This window comes from Mastacembelus armatus, chromosome 17 (assembly GCF_900324485.2).
Source record: "Mastacembelus armatus chromosome 17, fMasArm1.2, whole genome shotgun sequence".
Lineage (NCBI taxonomy): Eukaryota > Metazoa > Chordata > Actinopteri > Synbranchiformes > Mastacembelidae > Mastacembelus > Mastacembelus armatus.
The window spans coordinates 13,312,754-13,340,037 of record NC_046649.1 but is presented as its reverse complement, the minus strand read 5'-3'; the positions used below and the strand labels follow the sequence as shown (position 1 = coordinate 13,340,037).

General features: G+C 38.2%; 1 protein-coding gene across 2 annotated transcripts; it reads left to right on the top strand.

Annotated features, from left to right (window-relative positions):
• Positions 1 to 1,197: 1,197 nt before the first annotated feature.
• On the top strand, positions 1,198 to 25,835 carry eif2b3 (eukaryotic translation initiation factor 2B, subunit 3 gamma). Of its 2 annotated transcripts, XM_026314122.1 has the most exons (13): positions 1,202 to 1,284; positions 1,473 to 1,510; positions 2,442 to 2,607; positions 4,471 to 4,628; positions 9,167 to 9,326; positions 9,512 to 9,623; positions 14,844 to 14,933; positions 17,327 to 17,463; positions 17,709 to 17,899; positions 18,214 to 18,276; positions 18,395 to 18,543; positions 22,030 to 22,133; positions 25,604 to 25,835. In XM_026314122.1, the coding sequence occupies exons 3-13, from the start codon at positions 2,460 to 2,462 to the stop codon at positions 25,654 to 25,656; spliced, it is 1,365 nt and encodes a 454-aa protein (XP_026169907.1). In that variant the 5' UTR covers positions 1,202 to 1,284; positions 1,473 to 1,510; positions 2,442 to 2,459; the 3' UTR covers positions 25,657 to 25,835. The 2 variants fall into 2 exon arrangements, with proteins under 2 accessions (XP_026169909.1, XP_026169907.1); XM_026314124.1 differs by lacking the exon at positions 1,473 to 1,510 and having other exon boundaries at positions 1,198 to 1,284.
• The last annotated feature ends 1,449 nt before the right edge of the window (positions 25,836 to 27,284 follow it).

Below are 27,284 nucleotides of genomic sequence, written 5' to 3'. Positions count from 1 at the left end.
AAGTAAAAGTGTGTATATATCTATCTTATTACAGACATGTTAAACTATAAGTGTCCTCATCTCTGCTTATTTCCCAAGAAAATGTCTATCCAACCTATTTTCACGTACAATCTCTTTCTCCTTTAAAATTTCCACTGGAGTTTTTCATTATACTGACATTCAGGTGGCCGCTGACAGATAAGCTTGTTTGTCTCTTTCTCTCATTTTTCTCTTTCCTCCTTCCCTGCTCTTGCTCACTCTTCTGTTCTCAAGCAAGCAACAACGAGCAGTCAAGCTCATCTCCTGGCCAAAGCAAACAAAACCAAGGCCACATTCCCCAAGCTCAATTTGCTGTTACGTCTCAGCTCTGTGAATTGGGAGTTATCAAGCTTGAAGTCTAGAGGAGCAGCTGGGTGGCTGCTGACTGCTAATCTGCTCACACCACTTTGTCTGTGTGTGGGTGTATACGGACCCTCACAGTTACATCTACTATGTCTAAAAGGAAAAGTGGATGTATATTTAAAGCTTTTTTTTTTGTTTCATAGACATTACTCAGTGGCAGATAGCAGCTGAAAACAAATCCATAAACTTACCTAGATGCCGATCACACATAAGGTTTAGGTTAAAATCTTAACAACAACTTGTGAGACTCTTCTAGAATTTCATGGCAGAGCTAGTCATCACCTTTTCTATCATTATTAGGTGAGATGGTTTTCTTGCCATCAAACTGTTACATGATGTATGTTCAGTAATCTGTAACCTGTCATTAATCTTCCATGTGGTGTGTAATGATGTGAATGATGATCATCATCAGCAGCATAGTTATAGTGAGCAAGTTTAAAATGATTAGATTTATTTATTTATTGTCTGCAAAATTCTTTGATATATACTGTAAGATAATAAATAACACTTTTAGACATGAATAAAATGAACAGATTTTTTTTGTTTTGTTATACTTGATCAATTCTTTTTTTTTCTTCACTTTGCTTATCAATATAAAAATTGCACCAATTAAGTAGGAATGTAAACACAAATCTTTTAGTGTACAGACAATGTAATAGAATTTTAAATTGCTTTACACTGTATTTAATATACAGTTTATATTATTTAATATATTATGTAATATATATATTTTTTTATTTTACAGTATACCTTATATAGTGTATTCATCTCGTCTTCCTAGGAACCATTTTACATAGGAAGTTGTTTTCTACACGGAAGTATTTCATTGAAAGTCCCCAGGTGTCATCATACAATGCTAGCTTTTAGCTTCTTAAATCTAAACCCTGTCGAAAACTTTTGCAGGTAATTTTAACTATTGCCACTCCCACTCTTGTGAATGGGTCTTTTCTTATCAAAGGACGTGTCCGGCTGCTTTGGAGCTGTCTTTGACGCAGCAGTATCATTTGCTGCTCCGTGCTAACCGTTAGCCAAGTGCTAACAACAGTGAAAGCAACTAACTTACATGCGTCTGCCGCCGCTGTCATTTACAGTGGTAGCTCGTCAACAGGGACCAAGGACACCCTGACAGGTACATTTAGATTCATATTTATATATATATATGAGTATTTGATTAATTGACTTTACTGTTAATGTCAGGCTGCCATGTGGATTGCGTTAGCCTTGCCCGGTGTGCTGCTAACCTTGGTCGCGTAACTTAACGTCACTGTGTTGATAAAGAGATGTAACGTTAGAAAGAAGTGATACACGACTCAAATGTGCCTGATAACCTGCGAAACTTTGCTTGTTTGTAAAGTCTGGTGTGAGTCTGTGTGTCTCACCTGCTCAGTTCACTCTTTAACAGTAACTTAGTGTTGGCAGAAACACAGATTGCGGTGAGATCATGTTGTGTTGTGTTTTTAACATTTCAATAAGGAAAGTTTAGAAAACAAAAACATCGAGATAAGCAAATACGAGAGTTCCTTTACTATTGACAAATTTAAAGAGGTACTACATCCAAATCAGGCAGCGCTAACTGTATTCATTCAGTTTCTGTGTTCATCAAAGGAGAGCAAGTGCACATATATTTAGTCATTTAGTATCATTGTTTTTTTGTTTTTTTTAACCTGTCACAATGAAGGTCCTTGAATTTATTAACAGCAGTTGCATCACGTGCTTTTCCCCTGGTGTGTTATGTGCTCTCAGTAGGGCTGAATGTGATCAGCTCCCCACTTATGAAAGCAGCATATTGAAATATCTTGTTTTGTCAGAGGTTTGGCATTGCAGTCTTGCAGGGCCACTTACCAACATTAGCAGTTAATGAGCTAAAGCACAATATGCACACAAATTCACAAAAGTTTCTAATCAGGTGTCTGTGTGAATCTTGTCCACATGTACGCATGTGAACACTTTGATGTGTAATAATCTGAGATGTGGTTTGTTTTCAATGAAACTGTTATAATTTTTTTTTAAATTAATTTAACCCTCTGGCTCCCTTTGTTTTGTTTGCCCCTCTCTCGCAGCTGTCTCCTGCAGATATCATGGAGTTCCAGGCGGTGTTGATGGCGGCTGGTGGTGGTTCTCGTATGACTGATCTGACGTACAACACCCCCAAACCTTTCCTGCCTGTTGGCAACAAGCCCCTCATGTGGTATCCACTTAACCTGTTGGAGAGGGTGGGTTTTGAAGGTGAGAGCTTGATTTATCATTATAAATGTATTTCTAGTCATTTATCACCGCTAATCCTGACACAATTACTCACGACTGCTACCAAAATTCATAACTAATATTATTTAACTTTTCATGATACCAAAGGATGATTTAAAAATTTCACTCTACAAAAAATACTCAGTATGCAGAACAATATGTCCAACAAATCTGAAACATCCTGTCATTCCATTGACCCAATTCTGGCTCAAAGTTGTTGCTCTCGTTCTGTGAAGTGTGGACATTGAATAATTAGGACAAGCAACATGCAAAGGAACAAGACATTAAAAACAAACCCATCAATTCTGATCTGACCACCTGACAAGGATCTGCCCACACCTAAGCTATGACAAATATGAATTGTGGCTTTTTTTGAAAATCTCAGTGTGTAAACTATTGATAATAGGGAAACAGAGGAACATGTCTCTTCAGAGTAAAGGTGTGTTTTTTTTAGTATTATAGATATTAGAGATCTAAGGACAATGCTGCTTTCCAACTAGATGAGAGACAACTCCAATTCAGGGTATTTTAATTGAATTAAGATTATCATAGATTAGATTTAACGTTATTGTTGTTACACATGTACAAGTACAAGGCAATGAAATGCAGTTAGCATCTAACCTGAAGTGCAGTTATCAGCAAGTATGTATGTCATCACAGATATTAAAACATTCTGAAGAAAAAAGGAAATTAAAAAAAAAAAAAAAAGTACTACAATTTTTCTGAAGCTCTTACATTTTAATAAGACCTATTGTAATTCATTACTCCAGCCATGGTTCTAAATTACCCCCAGCAACAATGAGTTGCCCCTTTTCCTGCATAATTCAAATCAGGTTTACAGTTGTGCTGCGTTTCCTAGTTGTACTTTCATCAGCTTGTCAGCAGATCATCAGCCATTTTCAGATCTACATTTCCTGGCTAGATTTACAGTCCAGATTTTTGACTCTTGTGCTGCAGTATGCAGTGGGTCCAGTACCTCTGGGCTTATAAAGGGATTTGTTACAGTATGCTGTTCTTGCCAGCAAACAGGCCTGTTCATTAGAAAAGCCTGAAGGCCCTCACTAGCCTAAATAAAACTAGCTTTCTATGCATAATCATCTTGTGTGGCGAGTAGTTTACTGTGTGTACTCAACTAACCAAAGCTCTGCAATTTGGTTTTACTAGACTGTCACAGCTAGATCAAATAAATGCCCAGTACAAAGCAGTTTAGACAGAAAAGGCTAATTAAACCAGACAGACCGTGCAATGGTTTAAATTCATAAACTAGACTAGTAATGTTATTACAAATTTAATAAAAAAGTGGCGCAGTTGTCTTTGCTTAATTTGATGTTCAGGGCATATAGTAGTCATAGATTTACTGTGTTGACTGGCGGTCATCTTTGCACTTATTACGCTTTGCTTGCATATTCTTACCAGCTTTGTAGAAGGAAGAGCATAGAGACCTAGATTCACCTGGAACAGAAAGTTCTGATGATCTTGTTCAGTCATCAAATCATGAAGGAAAAAGCCTGTTTGATTATTCTTTTTTCATGTGAAAATAGAGATCTATAGTTTTTAAAATGTCAAATCCATCATTACAGCTTTGAATTAGAAGCAGAGTATTGTTGTCAGAAGACTGTAGTGGGCAACATGGTATTTCTTCTCGAAGACATAAGGATTTTAATGCTAAAATGATAATTTTGGTTGCATTCATATATAACTTTATTGACAAGAAGTAGATTGTGTTAACTTTAAAGAACCTGAAAATTGTTTTAGAAAGCAGTTTTTTTTTGTTTTTTTTTAGCATTGTTTTGCAGTTCTGCATGTGGCTTCCTATACCTTCTTACTGTGAACTGTAACTTTCAGAGGTGATAGTGATCACGACCAAAGACGTCCAGAAGATGATGAGCACAGACCCTAAAATGAAGCTGGATGTGAAGATGAAGCTAGATGTAGTTTGTATTCAAGAAGACGGAGACATGGGCACTGCAGATGCTCTCAGACACATCCAGCCAAAGATCAAGGTATATTTTTTCTGTTTTTGAGTGGGGGTTGATTGGTCTTCATAATCAATTCATTAAATAAAAGATGTTGTTTCTTTAAATTGTGATATTTCAGTGTTGTTAATTGATATATATTGATGTATTACAACCTTAATATAAGCAAATTAACCTAGATAATTTGCAGCACTGGAGTATAGCTTTATTATGTGGCTGGGAAAACAACATAATACGCCCAGTACCAGTTACTAGTGTTTTATAAGTCAGTGTTTTGTAATTAAAGAATATGTTTTCCTGAGACTGTCTACTCCATATTAAAACTACTGCAGAAAGGTTGGAGGTAGAGAAGAAAAATCCCAAAGATTGTGATGGAGGTTAAGGCTAATGTGTGTACTGCTGGGTGACCACTGATCTGTGTCTTTTTCCCCCATGCATGGCCAAGGCTGCTGAAGTGCCTCATTTCATTCTTTTTAAATACATGCAAACATGCACAGGCACACACATTTACACATGCTGACTTGGTATTCATGACCCCCAACCCCACTTTCCAGACCCCCTCTGTATTTTCACTGCTGATCCCTCCATCCTGCCCTTCAACCAATTCCTTTTAAACAAATGAGGTCATGGTAAAGACTCAAACTCCTGGTGTTGCCAGTTTACCTACTGCACCATTTATTCTCATCCTACAGTCATGCACATCTGTGCAACATTTGTGTTTGGGCATGTAAGGGTATATGTCGCCCCACTTGTTTATGCCATGGTTCTGACTGGCCTCCTGTGACCATGAAGGCATGTTTTAACAAGACTCTGTAGCTTAGAACTGTTGATATATTTCTGTAGCAATTGGTCTTGTTTATTGTTTGACGTTTAATGATTGCCATGTAGTTGGCTTAGTTTTGCTCATTTCTTCGAGAACCGTAATTTATATGGTGAAGGTAACGTGTCCTCATCTGGGTTCTCAACAATTGTCTGTGAACGGACTCAATTACTGTCTTGTACAATTCTAAAATAATTTTCAATGTATCAGAAATCATAAGCACACACAGCTGTGATGCTAATATGGAAAAATTAACTTGGCAAATCTCAATAATTATAAGTTAATCATCAATCATCTTAATTGAGTCAGGAATTAGTTGTGACTGACATGTCAATTTTGAAGTGTATCATGATTAAAAGACTAAAAATGAATGTCATAGACTTCGGCGTGTACAAAAAGAAATATATTTTTGAAGACATAACTGTCTTGCCATTGCAGCTCATAACCTTCTTCACAGCAAAATCAGTTCGTTTCACAGACACTTCAAATCCCAAATTTGTTGTGACAAGTGAGTTTAATGTTTTTTCCTCTGGCATTTGAATAGGTCTGTACAGCTTGCTATTATTCTCTTTGCTCAAGAGTTTTCTTTTTAATAGAGTACATAGTATATCCACACACACATACAGGACTAGCTCCAGCATGCTCCTATTGAGAGTAGTTGAGTCCCTAATCCTTTGAGCAGCCAGCTAGATTAGAGGCATTGAGTTACACACACACACACATACTGAAGAGTGATGAGTGAAGAACCGTAACCATGGCCTGCCAAATCCCAGCACAGAGATCACTCAAACTGTCAAACTGATGCATGAGTACAGTATACACACACACTCAGTCATCATTTTGCACAAACACCATCCAATGAGGGGATTTGGTGTAACCTATCAAACAAAATACTTACAGGAATCAGTCTACACTATGGGTGAGCAGAGTAGGTCATTTCTTTTGATTAAAGAAAAGAGAGATTACAAACAGCATATTTTATTTTGTTCACTCTTCAAACAGTGATGTTACACAAAAGTGGACGGATATGCCTGGTTATTGCTTAGTTCTTTCACAGTAAGCCAAACTTGTGAAAGGAGGGCTTTATATGCACTTTTTGCTTTGTATGCTCAAAGCCTCTTTGACATTTGTATTATCATTCAGGCTTAATCACATGGCAGAATGGGTGTACACAAGCTAAAAGAACTATATATACATTGGAATTGCTGATTCAAACATTGAGCTCTGGTCTACATATGCTAGTTGACCTGTAAGCCATATAATAAAAGGTGAAGAGGGAGAACAGAGTGAGAGATTGGGCTGAGGCTTTTCAGGAGAAGGGCACAGCAAACATACTTAAAGTAGGCTTTTTTTTTTTTTGTCTTTTAACCACTGTACCTTGTCCAACTTCGTTCCTCCTTCCTATTACAGCCCATGTTAAAACTAGCCCTTAAAGTTTTAAATTCATGGCCAATGTTTGATTGGAGTCTTATAGTCTGTCTGTCTGGTGAACAAACTAGTCAAGGTTTCATAGTCAGTAATCAAGTTCTCATGGCAAATGCAAATATTTGGGTGGAATGAAGTTCTTGCACCCCTCACAATTCTTAGTAACAGGAAGACAACTACCATGTTGATTGAAACAAATAGACATGCAGTCCCTAATCTAATACATTATTTAGAGATAGTAAAAAAGACTAGGGTTTCTCAAAAACAAATAAAGCCACCTTGCGTAGAAAGTTTCCGTATGTCATTAAACTGATTGTGTATGCATTAAATTCTGATTGAAGTCAGTTACCCCTGAGGCAAGTGTGTGTGTCTGTGGTTGTGCCTGTGTGTGTCAGTGTGTGTGGTCCTGACCTGTCCAGAGATCCTTGCTGCTGAAAGGCCAAAGTGTGTCTGTCTCTCCAGCTGACTCCACTCTGCTATCGCCTGAGTGTTTGCCTGTGTGTGGGATTGTGCAGGCGCTTGTTTTTGTGTGTGTATGTGTGTGTGCATGTCTGCACATGCAAACTTGTGTGTGCTGTTTTTGAACATGTGTGCACACTTGCCTGTGTGTGATAGAGGCAGAAGAGAGTTGAAAGGCCTCAGAGTCTCAGTGTCAGTAGATCTCTTGCAGACACTTCCAGCTTTGCTGTGGCAGCTTCCTGTCGCCAGGTCCAGACCAGGTTATGCTTAAAGTTACCTCTAGGTCAACTACACGACCCTTGACCCTAATGATATTGCCACTTCAACACACACTCAAACACACATAGAACTCTGTTCAACACCTCAATGTTGAAACACAGGGGTCATTATTAATACCACATTTTTCCCAAATTTTGCAAAAGCAGTTTAAAGTGTGTTTCAGGTTAACCCCTATTTTCTCCATAATTGTATTGTTATTAAATACAAACTTAGAAAAAAGAGGGGGAAAGGATGTTAGTGCGACACTGGAGTTTCTGGAGGGTTTATTCATATTGTGATATTGTTTATCATTAGTTTATTTTTGAATACTTCCATTTTATTCTGCTTTTTCTTTCTGTTCTGTTGACGATAGTTGTCAAGTCTTTCCCCATGTGTTTTTCTTCCTCCTTTAATGCTGCCCCTCTCCTCTCTCGCTCGCTCCTTGTATTCCTTCTTCCCTCTGCAACAGACAGGGTAAAGATGTCTCTGTCATTAAGGCGGCCAGTGCTAATGGTGGGCTTAGTCCCTATGTTGACAGCCTTCATCACTGGACAGACAGATGGATACCACACACAGATAGAGAGATGTGGGCATACCCACATGTAAACACATGCAGACAAGCTACATTCAGTTGAGACCAGTTAAAGTAACTGATTTGGATTTTGTGCTCCTTGTTATGGGCTGGAGTGGAATTTAAAAGCAATGTATTGATACACAGTTTAAACCAACAGTATTTTACATATTTTTAGACAAAAGTTTAAACTGGCTTAACAGAAGGTAAAATACTGAAAGAATATTACTTCCCTGCCCTTTACAACCAATGGATAGTTTCTTTTTAACAAACATGTATAAGGCACATTTTGGGCATTCACAGCACTTACAAGTAAACACATTAAATATGTCACCTGACAAGAGAATAGAATATGTAACACTTGTCAGTAACACAGTACAGTTCAATAACAGCAAAAATACACCTTATTAAATTATTAGAAACTTGAATCGCTAAACAAGTGAAAAATCAAAATTATTTATTACTTTTGTAAAGACAGAGGATTTAATGCTGTCATATTGGACTGACTTAGTTTTAGTGATATTTATTCATTCAAAGGATAAGGCAACTCTTACTCAACATTTTGAAATAAAGCCCCCTATTAAACAGCCAAACTAGGCCAGCAGAGAAGAAACAGACACATTCTTAAAAAAAAACAAAGATGAAACTAAGAAGCATTTATAATTAACTGTCATCAATGTTTAAGTGACTTAAATACAGGCTTTGCAAGTATGTGTATTGGCTTGGCTTATGTACAGGCATGGGCAAACTTGGAAGAGCTTGGTGTCAAGAGTGTTATTCCTTCATTCTCTCTCTTTCAGTGAGCCAGTTTGTGCTGCAACACAGTCCAAGCACTCTTGAGGTGTCCATGTTGACCACTGACCCCATTGTTATGTATAGTGTACATGCATGCTGTAGACTCCCTCTATAAACATCATTTATAAATGCCAGTAAATGTCTCTTGTATGTATCTGTGTGTCTGTATTTTATGTTTTAAACAGCTTTAAAATCAAAACAGTTTACTCTCTTTCTGTTTTCAACCTCACTCACCAGACGGATGTCCTGGTGGTGAGTTGTGACCTGATAACGGACGTGGCGCTTCACGAAGTGGTTGATCTGTTCAGAGCCCATAATGCAACATTGGCCATGCTAATGAGTAAAGCCCATGAATTCACAGAGACGGTCCCAGGCCAGAAGGGCAAGAAAAAAACAGGTAACAGGAAAAAAAAAATCAGGAGATGAGACCATTTTTATACAAAAAGTGTTACATGGATGGTGTAATTCTGAGACAAGAAGAGATGTGTGATGACACTCATGCAACATGCTTTCTCATAAAGGTGCAAGGAAACTGGTAAAATCCTTACCTGTGTGACTAATTCATCTTTATTTTGTCTTTAGCTGAGCAGAGAGACTTTGTTGGCGTGGATCAGTCAGGGAAAAGACTGTTGTTCATGGCCAATGAAGCAGACCTGGAAGATGGGCTGTCAATAAGGAAGTCCGTCATGAGGAAGTAAGTAATAAAATGAGCAGCTAAATCTCAAAACTTTTGACTACTTTAAATGTAATGATGCCTTTTCAAGCTCAGGTAAATGGATGTGTGTAATGTTTTAGCAACACTACTTTTTATGGTAGAGCTTTATTATGTCTAAACATAAAGCTTGACTTGTTTTTTGCTTGACGGCACATTGGCTGTCGATAATTGTTTATTCTGTAAGTTGATGAACCTGTGCAATTTTCTGTTGCAGGTTCTCAACCCACTGTGTATTTGAGTGTTTTGGGGTTTGACTGATGGTAAATATGTTCTGTGCATCTGTAGATTCTTAGTCTTGCCAGAGCAGATGTTCGGGTATATAATCCGAGTCAATGTGTTTTGGGCTGAAGGTTCTGTGGTGGATATGTGGGATTTTTGTTACAGGAAGAGTACTCTAGGTAGGTTTTTGAGTCCTAAAATGCATGTATGTGTGAGAGCGGGTGTTTTGGGAGCTCGTAAATACTTCATGGAGCCAAAGCCACTGTAAATTCTGCCCAATAAGAGGGGGGCCAGAGCAGCTGCTTGCATGCTTCCCTATACAAGGAGCTCATGAGCCACACATACATACATATATATATGTATATATATCTATATATACATATATATATATAGATATATATATACACACATTCTACCCTTTTCACATGCATAGAAATGCTTAAATGAAGACACACAGAAACACTCAACCTCGAGGCAGACACTGATGGAGAGAAAACACTCTCAAGTTGTCACTGTGTTATGGAAACGCATTGAGCCCACAGCTAAACATTTATGACTACCATTGAAAGACTTATAACCTTTAAATCACATCTGATCATTTATATACACACATCACACAACCACACAAAAACATATTTACAAAATCTCTCAACGTGTGTTATGTATTACCCAAGGTAACAACAGAACTAATTCCAGATTTTTATTTTTTTTTCCTCTCTACAGCATTTGATTGTTTTGCACATCAGTACTATCCAGTCAAATTTCACTGTCACTGCACATACTATACCTTAACAGACAGTACAGGCTCCTTCCTTTGTGTTCTGTATTTTAAATGTGAACACTGACTAGTTGCGTAATACCACAATGGTCACAGCACATGAAAGTATTACGTACTATTTTAATGATATCTCAGTTAAAAGTTTTTCTTTTTCTTCTGGAGAGGTAGTAAATACTTGAAATCCTCACATATGTTTTTGGACACAATTCTTTGAAAAATGAGTCTCTTTTAGCAAAAGTGTTTCTGTTTCATCCTTTTAGCTATTTGTCCTTTATTCTGTACAACCATGCATTTTTTTTTTGTCTTTCCATCCTTGTTTAACCTTAGTCCTTTTATCATCTTTCTCTCTGTGGCTTCTGCATAGTTTAAGTGTGTTATTTCAACACATTGTGCACGTATCAGATTGTCTGACATGGGAATAGCTTGAAACAGTGTGAAAGGATGCCATCAGTACCTGGCCCTGCACAGTACTGTTTGACTTGTCAGAGTCACTTGAACACATGCTAGGAGAAGTGGTTGATTGTGCATAAATAGGCTGATTCAAAATTACAGTTGTTGGATCATGAGCTGGATCATCAACAGAAAAAACAAAGTTTAGTAGTGTCACAAAATGAAATCCATATTTTTCCCTTTTTAGCGGCAAGGATCCTTATTGACATAGAAAAATTGTTGCATACATGGTTTTGAAATCATCAAAAACAGAGCCAGGCAGAGCAGCTGAGCAAGCTTGGATCACATTTGTGTGTAGTATATCTTCACTGTAATGACCTTTAAGCTACTGGACCAGGAACTTCTTTACATCTGTTAGCAATGATGTGATAAAGTAGTAGGACTAAAAGCCAGTGAACACAAATGCCACATGGCATACCTTCCAAAAATTAAATAACAGCTATAGCCAAATTAAAACAGGGAAGTGATACAATAATGTAACACATTTGGGATTTTTTTTTTTTTTTGGGATTACTTATGTCTATGTTTATTGTATAGATAGAGTCCATGAAAAGATACGTTAGCAATCATTATATACAGGACGGAATGACTCTGGCTTGAATGTTAAAAGGTAAGTGCTTGAATATTTGGTAACCTGGCTTTCATTTCTCTCTTTCCTCCTAAGCCTCTATTTTTTTGTTCACAATGTTCGTTGCTGCTTTTCATTTTTGTTAATTGAACTTTTTGTTTGACAAAAATGCTGGTTGGATATGCAGCCTTGGGCTCTAGAAAATTTCTCTGTGCTATTATTCTTTTTTTTTTTTGACATTTTATATTGTAATTTATTATTTCTGGGATTACTGGTAATTCATAATGAAAATAAGTCTAACTCAACATGATCTCACATACAAAATGTGCAGTTTTATGTCAAGTGTAAGAGTAGCATAACTTCATATTATCTATGTGCAGTTTGGCCTAAACACAGGTTAAAATGTGTGAAAGTTCATTTAAAAAAAAAACATCCATTTGACTGGCATTTTAAAGAAATCACACACATTTTATTTTGGCAGCAATCGTCCATTGCCCTAAAAATGCCATAAGCCCTTCAGCCTGGTTAACATTGTAGTGGAAACCTGAATAATAAGCGTATTAACAGTCATTTTGCTGGATCTGAGTCATTGTCTGCCATGGGGTTTTAGTACTAACTAACTAAGACTATGCCATGTGTGTTTGTGTGTGTTTGAGAGGGAGGTGTGCCTCCCCTCTCCCACTGAGGACTTTAGTGGTACTTTAGTAGTCACCCATTAATCCATGGGTTGAGTCATACTTGCCTACAGAGGCACTAAATTCCTGTTCCCTTTGACACTGAGCTCTACAACACCAGAAATCACATGATGCCACTGTTGGGAAAGCCAAGATGTTTACTCTTGCTTGAGAAATGTGTAAGAAAGATGTTTCCTAGTTGGAATCTGCAAAAAAACTGTAACCTAATAAAATAGTATGTGCTCATTTTAAATCAGAAGGGCTAGAAACTTGAAAAGAACATTTTAGGTTTCAAAAAGTCAGTATGAATACCTCCCTATTTTAAAAATAAAGACATTGGATCATTGTTTGTTTGGCACAGTTATTTTAGGGGTGAAGATGAAGATGGCCTGGATATTTGGCTTTATAAGAATAACAAAATTTTATAACCTGGACAATAGTGTTCTTGAATAGTGTGGTACATTTTAACACATGTATTTTAAGTTTTCTCCCATTTTATTTTTTTTATTTTGTTTTTTAATGTGGCTTATTTATTGTTGTATTGTTTTGAACCTGAGAACAAAAATTTAATAAGAATTTCAGTGAAAGTTTTGAAGACGTTTTAGCAAATTGTAATAGGCACCTGTTGCGTGTTTTCAAACATTTTGTTGACCAAATGATTATTCAATTTTTTTTTTCCCCTCTCTCATTCATTCACTCACTCACACCACACACCTTGCTGCAACCTAGAAATCTCTGGTTTTCTCTCCTGCCCACCCCAATGTGCCAAACATTTATGTCACCTGCTGGGTGTTCCCATAAATTCCACTTTAGGCCCATGATACACACACACACAGCCTCACACCTGGGAAATGTTGCTTAAATAAATACATGTGACAAACACCCACAGAGCATATGTGTGTACACACAAACATGTTTTATGTTTTTGAATTAAATACCTTAACCCAAACACACACACACACAATTAGATTTATGGCTTTCAGCATCTGGTTGTAAAATATGTTTGACGAAGCAACCCTCCTGAGTCCCTCTAGTTATACTGCAGTCCAGCGAAGAAAGGGAGAGGGCTGAAGGGAGGGGAGAGGAAATGCTGGAAAATTGTAAAAATCAGTTTTTGATGAAAGACAGAAGAAACAAATGAGTAGAGGAGAGTTAGAGAAAGCTGAATGTTGATTTTTATCAAATGCTGTGCACTGCCTGTCATCATTCACTTTTCATTCAGTCCCATGCCACTTACAATATCCCAGTTGTACGTCCATGTTAATGTACTCCCAGTGATCTTTCCAGTGTGTACCCCACCTCTTGTCTAATGTTAGCTGGCTTTGGCTGCAGCCCCCCATGACCCTGAATAGCATATATTTTTTTCATTTACATTGTTAATTTCTGGTTGGCAACAGTAACTGCCAACCAGAAGTGGTGACTCCCACTTTTAGCATTGGTCCCTAGTGGTGAGGAAGAAATGTTTTGTAAATTTTAATTTTTGCTACAGTTCAGATTGACTGTACATAATATGGAATTTGAAATTTTGTTTTCCAGGCACCAGTGAGTTTCTCGTTTTTTTTTTTTTTTTTGACTGATTATTATTTTGTGGAATAATAAGCCAGTCAACATCATGTCTGCTTTTAATTTTGTCAGAGTTGTGGTAATGAGACACAGACTTTAAATGCATCTCATTTTACAACTTTAATAATCAGAAGCACAGCAGCATGCTTTGAAAAATGATCAGCAGTAACAAAGTATATGTTTATTGTAGTAATCTGGGTAAAACGTAGAAGCACTGGTATGTTTTATAAACAATGCTGCCCACGGTTTTTATTATTTAATTATTGAAAGGAAAGAAGAGGGGGAGGACAGGTAGTCAGAGAGGATTAAGTGGTGAAGGTAGGTTTGTTGACTGAAACCTCAAGGATGAAATGGTTTTCTTTGGCTCTCGCTTCATAAATGTCACATCTGGAAACTCAGACCACTGTGTGTCTGTGTGTGAACGAGTGAATGCATGAGTGGCTGACTGTGTGTCTGTGTGCTTGTGGCCCTCCAGTCCACATAAACCTGTCTCACTGTCGCCTGCCTCATTGCAGCGGCTCTGTAGGGCCACATCTACAGTAGCTGACAGAGGACAATAGACAGATGTCACTATTCTTTGACTTTTACGTAAGTCTGTGTCTGGTTTTTATCAAATGTTCCTGTCTAGTGTACAAAGATGAGGTAGATTAGCAGTTTCAGTAAATGAGAAACAAGCAAAAAGCATAAAAACAGCAGGTGATGAGAAGAATCAAAGCAGATTGTCCTCCAAGTAGCAACCAGGGTTAAGCTGTTTGTCATAAAATTGTGCATGTGGTGGGACCCGCAGATGCATAATCTCACGAAATGTTTTTTAAGTGCATCAGACATTTTGATATGTGTCACATAGAATGTACTGAGAAATCTTTTATTAACGTTGTGTGAGTATTTTCAAAATAGGATGACTTAACTCTCTCTTTCCGTCTCCTGTTTTGACCTCTCACCTGCAGACATCCCAGAATGCACATTAAAACAGGTCTAGTGGATGCTCACCTCTACTGTCTGAAAAAAGCTGCAGTGGACTTCCTTACAGAAAACAAGTGAGTTCTTTGTATTTTTCTTACTATTAACTAATGAATCAACATGTAAATAAAGAGATCAGTTACCCCAACTCTGAATTTTAGCTCTGAATTTACTAATAAATTGCCATTATAAAGCAAATGTGTGTGCAGTAGTAACTAACAGACTTTCATGACTTGCATGTGGTGTTAAAGTGCATGCATACACCTCAGCAGTCACATCGACATGGAGTCACAGTCACTGCTTAATCTGTAGCAAATGTCTACATGGCTACATGGTGTGCAAGGTTCTGAAAGGTCCTGTTAGCACGGTATTTGAGCGAGGTGTTAATTTGTTTTACTATATGCCACTGAGACAGGCTGTAAGGCCTTTAGCCTCTAAAGAAAGCGGTGTCACAGGGAGCCTGTGGGCGCCTGGACCAGGTAGAATCCAAAAATAAAAGAAAGAATCTGTGTGATATCAACGTGTACCTAAGATGCGAAAGACTGTAACCTGGTATTAGTGATGGCATTATGATACTCAATGTAATCATAGTCACTTTATTGTTTGATTCATACTATAGACCTCATGATTTGTTACTCTCACATAAAAAGTACTACTGAAAACTGGTGACATAAGGAAAAGTTTTTGTTATTATTTGTTAACAATAAAATATGCAAAAAAGTGTCAGTTTGAGTGTTTTTAGTCTCTTAGTCTTTGTGGAAAATAGACCTGCTCACCTTATTTTACAAGCAGAACCTTTCCTCTATAAAATTAGACTGGAGAATAAAAAATGTCCTCATAAATATAAAGAACACACTTCTGAATTTGGTTTGGCTAGCATGGTTCAAACAAGTGAGTCATTTCCAAAGAAAATGTGGTCAGTGCCGCCGTTCAGTTACGTTTTACTATTCAGGGTAACATTTTGACACTACATACTTGCCAGGAAAATAAGAAAAACTGACTTATTGCTAAGTTTTGGGAATTAATTAAAACATTAGTGAAGATTTTTGTGTACTGCATACTTGGCCAAAGATGCATTGAAAAAAATCACTCTAGTCATTTGCTTTGTATTTACATGCTGCTTGCTCATTATCTTGCACAAAGAGAGAATACCAATGTGGTAGCTTTGGAAAAAGCTGAATGGTGTTTTATTCAGAGAGACACCTAATATTGGCTATGTGGCAGTGCAAGTGGTGCAATTAAAAATGTTAGATATTTTTTAAAGAAAAATGTTGTGTTTTAATCATGTACAGCTGAAATTATCTGAAAATATTTTTAAAAGACCTATTTCTGACACCTAGATGACATTTGGCAGAAGCCATATCAGCTCACCTTTCCTTACAAAATTATGCACTGTGCACGCTTGAAGACGTAATACAGGAAAGCACATTAACTGTTTCCTGACAATAATCTCAACCATGTTTGATAACTGTGGGACAGGATGCATTCCAGGGTTTGATCTTAGGAACAACGTTTTGGCAGAATAGTTATGAGTTGAAAGTTGGGTGCCAGGCTAAAAGGTAGATTGTGAAAATGTGTTATTACACTTTGCTAAATGTAACTATTTAAAATGGAGTTTATTCTCACTATAATAGTTTTAGCCCATACCTAAAACAATCTACAAAACACAAATCTTCCAACTATATTTCATGTTTCATGTCACCCCTGCTGAATATTTTTGGTTCAGGCAAGTGGTACTTGAACATAGAAATTTGTCATAGAGGTGCAGATATAAATCTTACATCATTATGTCACTAATGCACCCTCTGCCACCACCATAATTCATCTCCCTCATTACATGACTCATTTTTCTCCTCAGCTGTTGACTGACTTTCTTTCACAGCTCCTGTCAGTTTCTCCTTCGTTTCTTGCTCATGTGGAGAAATGGACAGAGTAACTGTTGTTTTTCTCCTTTCATTCAGATGGAAATTCTAATCTCCCTTTAAAAGAAAGTAAGATGGGGCAAGTGAAGGGAGATGTGGGGTGTGGAAGTGGAACACTGAGCACTGCACAATTAAAGGAAGAGGGAATTAAATTAAGACGGTACAATACCTCCAGGGTTAAATAAACTTGAAAGCATGGTTCAGCTTTATCTGTTTATGTTTTAACTGTCCTCAGCAGGATCTGACATTTTAATTGTCCACACCTACACAGAAAACACATAAATCATCTGAGCGATCTTTTTCCCCCCAGTGAATACTCAAAGTAGCTGACTTGCAAAGTTGTCAATTTATTTACAACCTAATTTTCTTGCTTGTTCATTTACTATTTACCTCTTCTCCACCTAGTAGTTATTAAGGAGGGTATCAGTGTAAAAGCACATTAAACTAGAATCAGTGTCTACCTACCTCTCTGTGATACTGGTGACTTGAAGAGTCATATTTGTGGCATGTTTAGGTCTTGTCATTTCTATTATTTTCTTTAATCACAGATCCATCTCATCAATCCGTGGCGAGTTGGTACCGTATTTGGTGCGGAAGCAGTTTTCCAAAACAACCAGCAATCAGAAAATCAAAGACGATGCAGATGATCAGAACCAGAAAAAAAATGACGGCTCTACAGATCACGGTCAGTGTTTGCACTGATAATTTCAAGATAATTTCAAAGCCATAGTGCTGTAACCACACCTCTAGATGTCATTCATCACAGAAGGCTTGGTTTCTGCTCTTAGTGACCCAACGTGGTTTTTGTAATGAGGTGACAAAAAAATAATAATTCTGCCCATCCCCAGGCATCCAGCATCTCCCAAATCAGTGTGTATGTATCATTTTAACTTCTTATGCTACTGAAACTTTCCTGTGTTTGTTGTCTAGAGCTCCTCATCTCATCACGGGATGAACCTCTTCTTCAGCTGGCCCAAGAACGCTCTTGTTGGAACGACCATCGTGGTGACATGAGTGAGGCTTATCATGGAGGAAAGCTGCGCTGTTATGTTCACATCATGGACCAGGGCCTGTGCTACCGTGTTAGCACTCTAGCTGCCTACATAGAGGCAAACCGACTGGTGAGTTGGATAAGAGCTTTTATAAAATTCCTATTCTGTACGTATTATGTACGTGTCGTTGAATATTTATGGTAGAAATTAGTTTTTTGCATGGCAACATGCCAGATTATGTACATTTATTTCTTATATTTCATTTCCTCTATGTTTACGTTTTTCCTAAATTTGTACCCATTGCTGCTTCTATTTGTAAGTATAACCCATAATTTTGGTATTGTATGTTTGGCTCATTGGCCCAAATGAATCATAGTTATTTAATAATTATTTCCTGGACTTTTACTCTCATATCTGCCTTTCTTTTGTCTTCTCCATACTAGGCCCCAAAGCTGCTTGAAGAGCCAGCAGTCCACCCATCTGCTGTCATTTCGGAACGATGTCAGGTTGGTATAATATGTGGGCAATATAGTCCGTCCACAAGTCAGATTCTTTTTTCTTTAGATTTAAGTTACCTTGCATATCCCTCATCATGTGAGTTTCTGTTTGTGTTTCTGCCTTTAGATGGGATCAGACAGTATGATCGGAGCTCAGTGCCAGGTAGCAGATAAGACTTCCATAAAGAGGTCTACTATTGGAAACTCCACCATTATAAAAGAGAAGGTCAAAGTCACCAACTCTATCATCATGCCTGGGGTTACTATCGAGGAGGGGTGAGAACACACACCTCTGCAAACCCACACATGCCGACACTCCTCGATGACATGTCCTTTGAAGTGATTTTGCAAACACATTAACCTAGCCCAAAAAAGAATTTCATCTGCGAGGCATGTTTATGAATTAACGTTTTGATCTTCTTTTAAAGTGTTAAGTTAGTACATGCATTCAGTATGGAACAATACAGTGATTAGTAAGCAATGACTCATATTGCCAGGAAATACTTGCAATGATTTCAGTTCAAATTTGGATAGTTTTAGTCATTATCTCCAAAAACTACACACCTTTTTCACCCTGTATCAAACTGATTTATCATTGTAAGCAGTGGTGTACCTGTTCTTTATTCAGAGCATATATTTTTGTTGAATTTTGTAGGTGCTCCTGCATTCAAATAGAAATTGTGTGTTTGTGTTTGGGCATTAGGCAACTTGTGAAAGTGTGTGTCTGTCGATAGGAGGTGTAACAGTTTGTGTTTTCTGTGCTCCATGGGGTCAAACAGGGAGGAATGACTTAACAATGCATCTATTGGTGTGCGACCAGCCAGATACCAGTTCCAAACAGAGAGCTGGTACAGTGAAACACACATCGATATGTTTTATTTAGCCACTACATCCAGGATCCCACTAGTTATAGAAATTCTTATCACTGGGCTTTGATATCAGTGCTCCCTACAGCCAAATGATTTTCAATGAAATCTTTTAGAAAGTTAAGTAGCACTGAAACAATTCATTGACTGATTTTCTCAGTACCAGATAATCAGATGCCCGCAATTAGTCTGTTTTCATTTTAAGGATCTATTTACATGTTGAACATTTTGAACTTCTTCTCTGTTCTCATTTTCTCGTTTTCATTAGCTTTAATGTTGGAAGAACATATAATTCCCTACAGTTTTTATCACTCTACTTTAACTTTTATTGTGGCTGATAATTATATTTACAACACAATTTTCAAAAGGAAGACTTTTTTTGTATTGGCTGCATCATTCCTCGAAAAGTAAATATTGCAGAGGCCTTGGACAGAATTTTGTACACATCTCTCCAAAATTGAGCATGACATATTTGGTGTCTTTGAAAACTTTGATGACTACTAGAAAATGAAGTTATGTTTAAAGGATTTTTGGTTTGGCTGTACAGCATGAGTTTGTAATGACTGGCTCACCAGTGGTTGAGGGTGAGGTTTAAGGGCATACCAAACATTATGTGGTTACATCTTCACGAATTTGAAGATTTATTTGCCCACTCAATTTTGTTATAATGTGAATTAATTTTTTGCTTGTGTTGTTTGACATAATTTACAACAGAAAACAAAGGCTGTGTTTAAAATTCTTAAAAATCAACCCACTTGACCAGGAAGGAATAACAATTTGCAGCTTTGTAGAACAAACTCAGAGGTTCGATGCAGCACATGGCAACATGGCTTTAATTGCCACATTATGATATTACCTGGGATGGGGAAAAAAACATTCCAAATAGTGATGTATCATGAATAACACAGTGTTTTCTTCACATCACGATCGGCTGTAGCAAACAGTTAAAGTTGTCGAAGTTGACTCTTTTGTTACAATAAAAGAGAACTTGTACAGAATGCCAGTAGCTACTGTTGAATTAACATGTAGATGGATCTGCTCAGTGTCTTAGCCAGAATCTTCCGTGGAAAGAGACTCATCTTGGCCTGAAATCCAGATTTTAATGCACTCATTCACAGGCTCCCTTTCTTCTATCTCAATTTCTTGCTCCTCCCTCTCTTTTCTTTCCATCAAGGCCTTAACACCATCTCTCTCATCTCCCTTCTTCCTCTCTCTCTTTCTGTCCTCTCCATCTCTTCTTAAGCCTTTCAGGGACCCCAGCCAGCCGGCATGGGGACCCTCATCATGTCCATGTAGGTGCACGCACAAAGGCATGAAAGAATGAGAGACAGGAGAAGAGAAGAAAGAAGCGAGGGGAAAGCAAGCTTGCACGCAATAAAGAAATTGCAATTCTTTCTTTTCTTTCTTTGAGGACATAAGAAGGAAGGAGAAAGAAGGAAAGAAAGAGCCAGTATGAGGGGATTAGCAGACCCCGGCCATGTCACAGAAACCCCTCACATTTCTGGTTTCTTTGTTTAGAGCTGACCAGAGCTTGTTGACAAAGCGCTGCGTGTTTGGGAAGGGGGATAGTAGGGGTCAGCTTTACAGCGGGGTTGGCACAGGAGGTGGGGGTTGTCGTGTTTGTGTGTGTGTGCGTGCGTGTGTTTGTGAGTGTGTGTGTGTGTGTGTGTGTGTGTGTGTGTGTGTGAGAAAGAGAGAGAGGATGGGGAGGTGGGGGGTCATGGCAAGGAGGAGTCCTGGTGTTAGTAATTAGTGGTGTTTCAGCTCCGAAGCTTCTTTGGTGGTCTCTCTCTCGCTCCCTCTCTCGAATGTTACAAAACTCTGAATCTTGTAATCTCACATCGCCAACTACCACCACCATCACCTCCTGGGTAGTCGCTTACACACACACTCACATTATATTTACTGACACACACTCCTTCCCCCCTCCAGGCCTAACCACCTGAATAGAATGGGCCAATACAAACCTGTCTGTGTGTGAGGTGCGCAGGGCCAAGTGTGCGTGCGTCACTGCCTGGGCAAGACCAACATGTGTTCTCCACCGGGCTCCCCAAGCTACTGAAACACACACGCTTACACATACGTGCCTTCCACGGTTAGTCGACACAGGACACACAAGACTGTCTGTGTCTCCTCTCCAAGAGTTTATGGTGACGGTTTGGCTCAGGTGGAACTTGAGCACAGGGCCAACAATGTCTTGAACACATGCACATACACACATTGCAGACTGCTGCTGTTCTTGAATATGTATGCTAATGAGGTATCATTCAGTTCATTTGATTGGAAAGGTTTGATTCCTCAAAGCAGGTGGGACGATTCTGGATGGGGAAATGAGCTGAATGTCTCTACTGTCGGTTTTTGAAGGTTAGCATCCAGCAGTGGAAGGCTGTGGTTGTACTGGGCAGCTCCCAGTATGAATGTTCTTAGCTGTGAGTGTCTGTGTGTACATAAGCTCCAAAGGAGAAAACAAAATGCTAATGTGTTTGAATCTGCAATGTGCTCTGAAAAACAAAAAGCATCCCTACCAAACTGATCGTGGCAATATATTAATCTTTAATTACTCAAGAGTTCATAAACTATTTGCTGGTAACAGAAAGTAGCCTCTGTCTTATGCACTGCAGATTAGTAACCTACAGTTTAGGGGTCATTGAATGGGATACTATTGGGTGGTTGGGAGCATTGTAGTTCATTACAGTTACAACTAACAACTGTTGGTCTTTTAATTTGTTGATTATTTTAATTGCCATAAAAATTTTAACCAGTGAATGTTTTTTGTCTGTATGAGGTGAAAGTGTTTTGGGACTCCTCACATTAGTCTTGGCACTGAGGTTGGGAATTACGAACAGTAAAACAAGAATGATTAATGTAATTTGTGTATGTGGGGTGTGTTTTTCAGGTGTAATATTCAAGGCAGTGTGATCTGTAGTAATGCTGTCATCGGCCGAGGAGCAGACCTTAAATACTGTCTTGTGGGAAACGGACAACGGATCGAACCAGCAGGTAAGTGTAACATAAACACATGCAAACTTCAAAGTAACCCCCAAAATACTGTAATTGAACATGTTTGCTTACTTTAAGATATTGGTCTTGTTTGGTATTTCACCAACCATAATGCCAGGTGTTTGAGTCATCTATGAAAGTTTCTTAATTCTGATGTCTGTATGATAGAGAGATTTGTCAGAGACCTTTTTTTTTTTTTCCTAATTTTTTTTTTCTTTAATCCTCTCGTCCCCAAAGCTTGCTGCATGTGTGTTTGAGTGTGCATATGTGCGTGTGTTTGTGTGTGTTTGTCACATTGATGGAGAGGTTAGAGAGCAGGGCCAGAACAGGACCACCCGGAATTCAACAGCAGCAGCCTCCAGCCACATCCAGCGACACAGACACACACACACACACACACACACACACTCTCTCTCTCATGCACACATAGAGAAAGAGCTCAGCTACCAAACTGAGCAGCCTAATTGAGTGAACAACAGGGTGCTCTAAGTAACAACAGTGGGAATTTGAGCTAAATTCACCTAAAAATGTTTGAAAACAGTTGGGACTTTTTTGGAGCATCTAGTGAGTGAAAACTGCAATAGAGCTGATCTACCTTCAGCCTTTCTTGGCCAAGTTTTCCTATTAGACAGGATTGAGCTGCTAACATTGTTACCCAACACTGTAAACTTGGACCCCTGGGTACATACAGTGTGTAGCCAAAGTTCAGTCACACAAAGTTCCAGCCTTTGTTTCTCTGGAGTTTAAATCTCTCAGTTGTTCCCCTCTTTGCTTGTCTTGCGTCTTATACATCACGCACAGATACACTTTTTATAGTATGTTTTTCTGCCATTGGTTTTTGCTCTGTGGCAGTCCTTATTTTGTCTTCAATAGATGTTTTAAATGGGTTCCATTGTATATAGTGAAATTCAGTTTATTAAAAAAAATGGGCAAATAATGGGGTATTAAAACCAAAAAAACATCTTCAATATATTCTAGCATTGTAATATTTTAATGTATTTATCAGCGATTGAGAGCAATGAAGAATACTAAGTCTTCTTTAGTTGTGTAACCTTTAATTATTGGCATTGCTAAAAATCATAATTCTGACTCGGGTTTTGTTAGATTCAGTTTTTCACAGTTGATCAGTTTTTTTTCGATAGTCAGATTATTTCATGTAGTCCACTGTACTCGTGTTAAGCCCTCTGTCCCTTTTACATTATGTCGTACTGTAAGAAAAAGTACCGCATTGTCTCTCGCTGCCAGTCTAGCTGGCTGCTGAAGACATTACACACCCACTCTACTGCTGAGGCTGTTCACAGCTTAGGACCACCCTGACAGTTAGCCACACACACACACATACCCACATACACACACACACACACACACACACACACACACACACAAAAACATATATATATACATACAGTACACACATGCCGGTCTGTCAGGTGTTGATATTCGAAAGATATTGATAAAGAGGCACACAGACAAATACACACTATCCACCAACCTTCAATAGAGATGATACCATCTGTTGAACTGGTGCATAAGCATTTGTGACTATTTTATGCCATTAATTTGTTCTTTCCAAACAGCACCAGGACTGGGACTTGTACCTTGTAGAGTCTATTATCACTGGCCCAGCTAGAGAAATATATAATTACACATGGTCTTAAGTCATAAGAAGTCTCTTATTACTGACAAATCACATGGCCCAAATTGAGAAACCTTTCCTCCCTTTCTCTCCAGTCTCTCCCTCTCCTTCCCTTTCCTGCTGTCCCATGCTCCATTTGTCCTCCTCTTCACGCACAGAGCAGAGGATAAACCCATTCTGTGCAACAGATTCCTTCACACTAAAACCTGCTTGTGTGAATGGAACATTACTCCCTGCCACCGTTTGCTTTGGATCAGTACCGATGCTCTGGGATGGAGGGGTGAATGGAGGAGTCATGGCTGCTCTCCTCATGCTGAACAGGGTTAGGGTTAAGGAAGATAGCAAGAAAATGCTGGCAGACTTAGTTACAAGCATCATCTATTTATTTTTGAGAAGTTCAGTCAGCGGTCATGGCGACCCAAGTTTTACCACACTGAAGATTCTGGGACTGATCTCAAATAAATTAAAGGACCATGCAGTGGATATGCATGCTGTAGCCCATTAACTACAAATTGCTTATACGTTGATTGCCTAGCTCCGAGGCAACCTTTGTTTTCCATTCATTTCAATATGGTATCAAATTGTATATGGAAATAAGATGTATTCCATTGCTGCCTTTACATTTTCAGCAAACGCTACATGGCTTGTAAAGTTTTGTTTTTTTTGTTTTTTTTTTTTCATAGCTAAACCCAAGAAGCAGTGCTGTTTGGCAGCCAGCTCTCAAAACATGCACACAGTACATGAAAATATGTGTGGAACATAAAAATATACATACAGTTTATAATCAGAGGTGTTCTGTGCAGTTTCCTTGTGAACATATGCAGTGTTTCTTAACAAAATACATTGTGTGTTTTAAGATTTTGTTGTTTATTTATGTCTATGGAGATTCAAGTCATCCAGGTCATGGTTTTTCCAACGGCCCGGTAGGGATTTTGTTAGACCTTAAAAAGCCTTTCAGATGAGAGGCAAAACATATTGAGGCTTTTCAATCAAGCCCAGATGCCATCCAGTAACATTGGAAATAATGTTAATTTGTGCATCAAAAACATGATGTTACCTTTTAATGGGATAGAATGTGCAGTCACTGATATGGTCCTTTATGTCTGAAGCATAAACCAGGCGAGCTCACAGCCGATTGGTTACAGGGACGCAACCATATACATGAGCACGGTGCATGAGTGACAGTTCGAGTCCAATTGCAGACATTTGTCACAGGTCTTCCCACTTTCTGTCTCACGTGTTTTCTGTCCACCTCTCTGTGACCCACTTATAAAGGCAGAAATCCCCAAAAGAATTACTTATTGCACATATTATTACTTGTTGCACAGCTGACTATAGTCAGCTGACTTATGTTTATGATTTTTTTTTAACGGTGTGTTTGTTGCTATCATCAAATATGCAAACATCTTCTGATCCTGATTGCACAGTAAAGTGCACGGTCATAGCTGATGTACCTTCAAGATGTGCTTAGTGAGTGCTGTTTATTATTTGTGATTGACACATTGACATTTATGTCAAAGAACATGGTTTCTTCTAAAGACTGAACCTTTTCACTCTTTCTGATTTTATTCATAGCATGGTACACACACGTTTAAAACAGGGTTATGTATACTACTTGAAATCATAAAATACAGTGTTGTCCACAATATGCTTATCAAGCTTGTTGTATCAGTCACTTGACTACAATGCAGTTTAGACTTTCTCTGAACCATTCAAACTTTGGTTTCAAATCAAAGCACAAACCACCATAATAATTTTTTAAAATTTTGTATATCTGACTTTGCAATAATCATTTCTTTCTGTATTAATTTTTACAATTCTTTCTCTTCTCCAGCTGAGAGAACTAATGAGGTAATTGTTGGAACAGACCAGCTGATGGAGATCTAGTGAAGTCACCTTATTAACCCATCACAGAGCAGCAAAACACAGAGGACAACTAATTTACCTGGCTGACCGGCCAATCAGAAGCCTAGATGCTGCTTGATGATCTCAACTCTCTTCCATTAGGCTTTTTTTGTACATTGTGTCCAAATAAAGACAGGTCTGCTTAAGTCCATCTATCAGTATGTTGGTGTTTGTTTCTTCCTTTGCGTTTTTCAGATCTTTGTAAGTGTTTTGCCATGGTTATTATCAAATCATTACTGTCTCCTAATAGCACTACTCAATAGCTCAGTTTACCTTGGGAGAGCGGGAGAAGCATGGGCTCATACATGTTTGGGTGTTTATATATGCGCACTATAAAGACCAGAGATGTAGAGAAAAAGCAATGGGAAGGGTGACCACAATGGCGTGGGGGTTAAGTTTATTTGTATACAAAAATGGTGTATGTGTGTGTGTGTGTGTAGGCCCCGGACCACCCAGCTTGATCCTGTATCAGTTAACACAGACACCCCACCCTCACACACGAACACAGCGGAGGAGGAAACTGACTCATGGCCGATGCCTTTCTTTCTTTTTTCTCCTCTTCTTTCCCTTTTTGCTTCCTTTGCTGTTACAAGATTTATTGCATTCTCTGGCAGAGCATTTCTTAAATTACAGGTTTGAAGTTTCTTAGTCACGAAGGCAGAAGATGAGGACATGCATGTCTGTGGGGGGTGCTTTGCGTGTGTGTGTCTGTGTGAGATTTACTGTCCTGTTTCCCATTGTGTCTGTGGCCTTACAGAAGTCATTTAGACTGTCTCTTGTGGACTGATTATGTGATATTGCCCTGTGTTTGTGGGAGAGGGAGATTATAATGTTGAGTTGTCTTTCATCTCTATGGTCGTTTAGATGTGTTTGTTAGTCTGTCATATGGACATGTTTAATAGCCAACAGAAGAGTATGCTGTGAAACATTCATGGTTATTTCCTTAGAAAAGGAAAAAAATATCAGTGTAGCTTTCCTCTATAATTCATGTTAACTAATTTCCTGGCATTAGGCCTGTAATATTGTCAGGTGTAGTATGACTTATTCACATCAGTATTTTACATATAGCCCTAATTATGGATGTTGTCATGATGATCTCTGCTTGGATTGAAAAAAAAACAAACAAACATACCAAGCAGTACTAATACCAAGTCTGACAGCAAATTAAGTTGCATTATGGGAGTTGTTTGAGCCAGAGCTTTAGATTTTATTTAATTTGTCTCTCACAAATCACCAACATTATTGAAGCACAATGTTAAATTGTTGCAATAACAGGATCATTTCCTGTTGGTATTATTTGGGTAAGTATGTTGATATTTCATTTTTGTTTACTAACTAATAAAACAGTATATAAGGATACTGTGATCAGTTTGTGGTATTGAGTTGGAACAGTTTGTATTCACAGCATATAGTTTGTATCCAGATTTGTAGCAAATTGAAGAAGCACTGATTACTGATAACTTGAGTACAAGTACAAGGGCAGATGAAACTCAGCACAACATTGTCATTTTAGCAAATATCACATTAGGCAGGATGGCACAATTCAAACAGAGGCAATTCAAAGTGCTTTACATACTCAAAGAAGAGCATTCAAAATCTTAATCATGACA

Coding starts and splice junctions, on each gene's coding strand:
- eif2b3 (XM_026314124.1), top strand. CDS start 2,460: ATGGAGTTCCAGGCGGTGTTGATGGCGGCTGGTGGTGGTTCTCGTATG. Junction 9,624..14,843: donor AGGAAGTCCGTCATGAGGAA/GTAAGTAATAAA, acceptor TCTCACCTGCAG/ACATCCCAGAATGCACATTA. Junction 17,464..17,708: donor TGACGGCTCTACAGATCACG/GTCAGTGTTTGC, acceptor TTTGTTGTCTAG/AGCTCCTCATCTCATCACGG.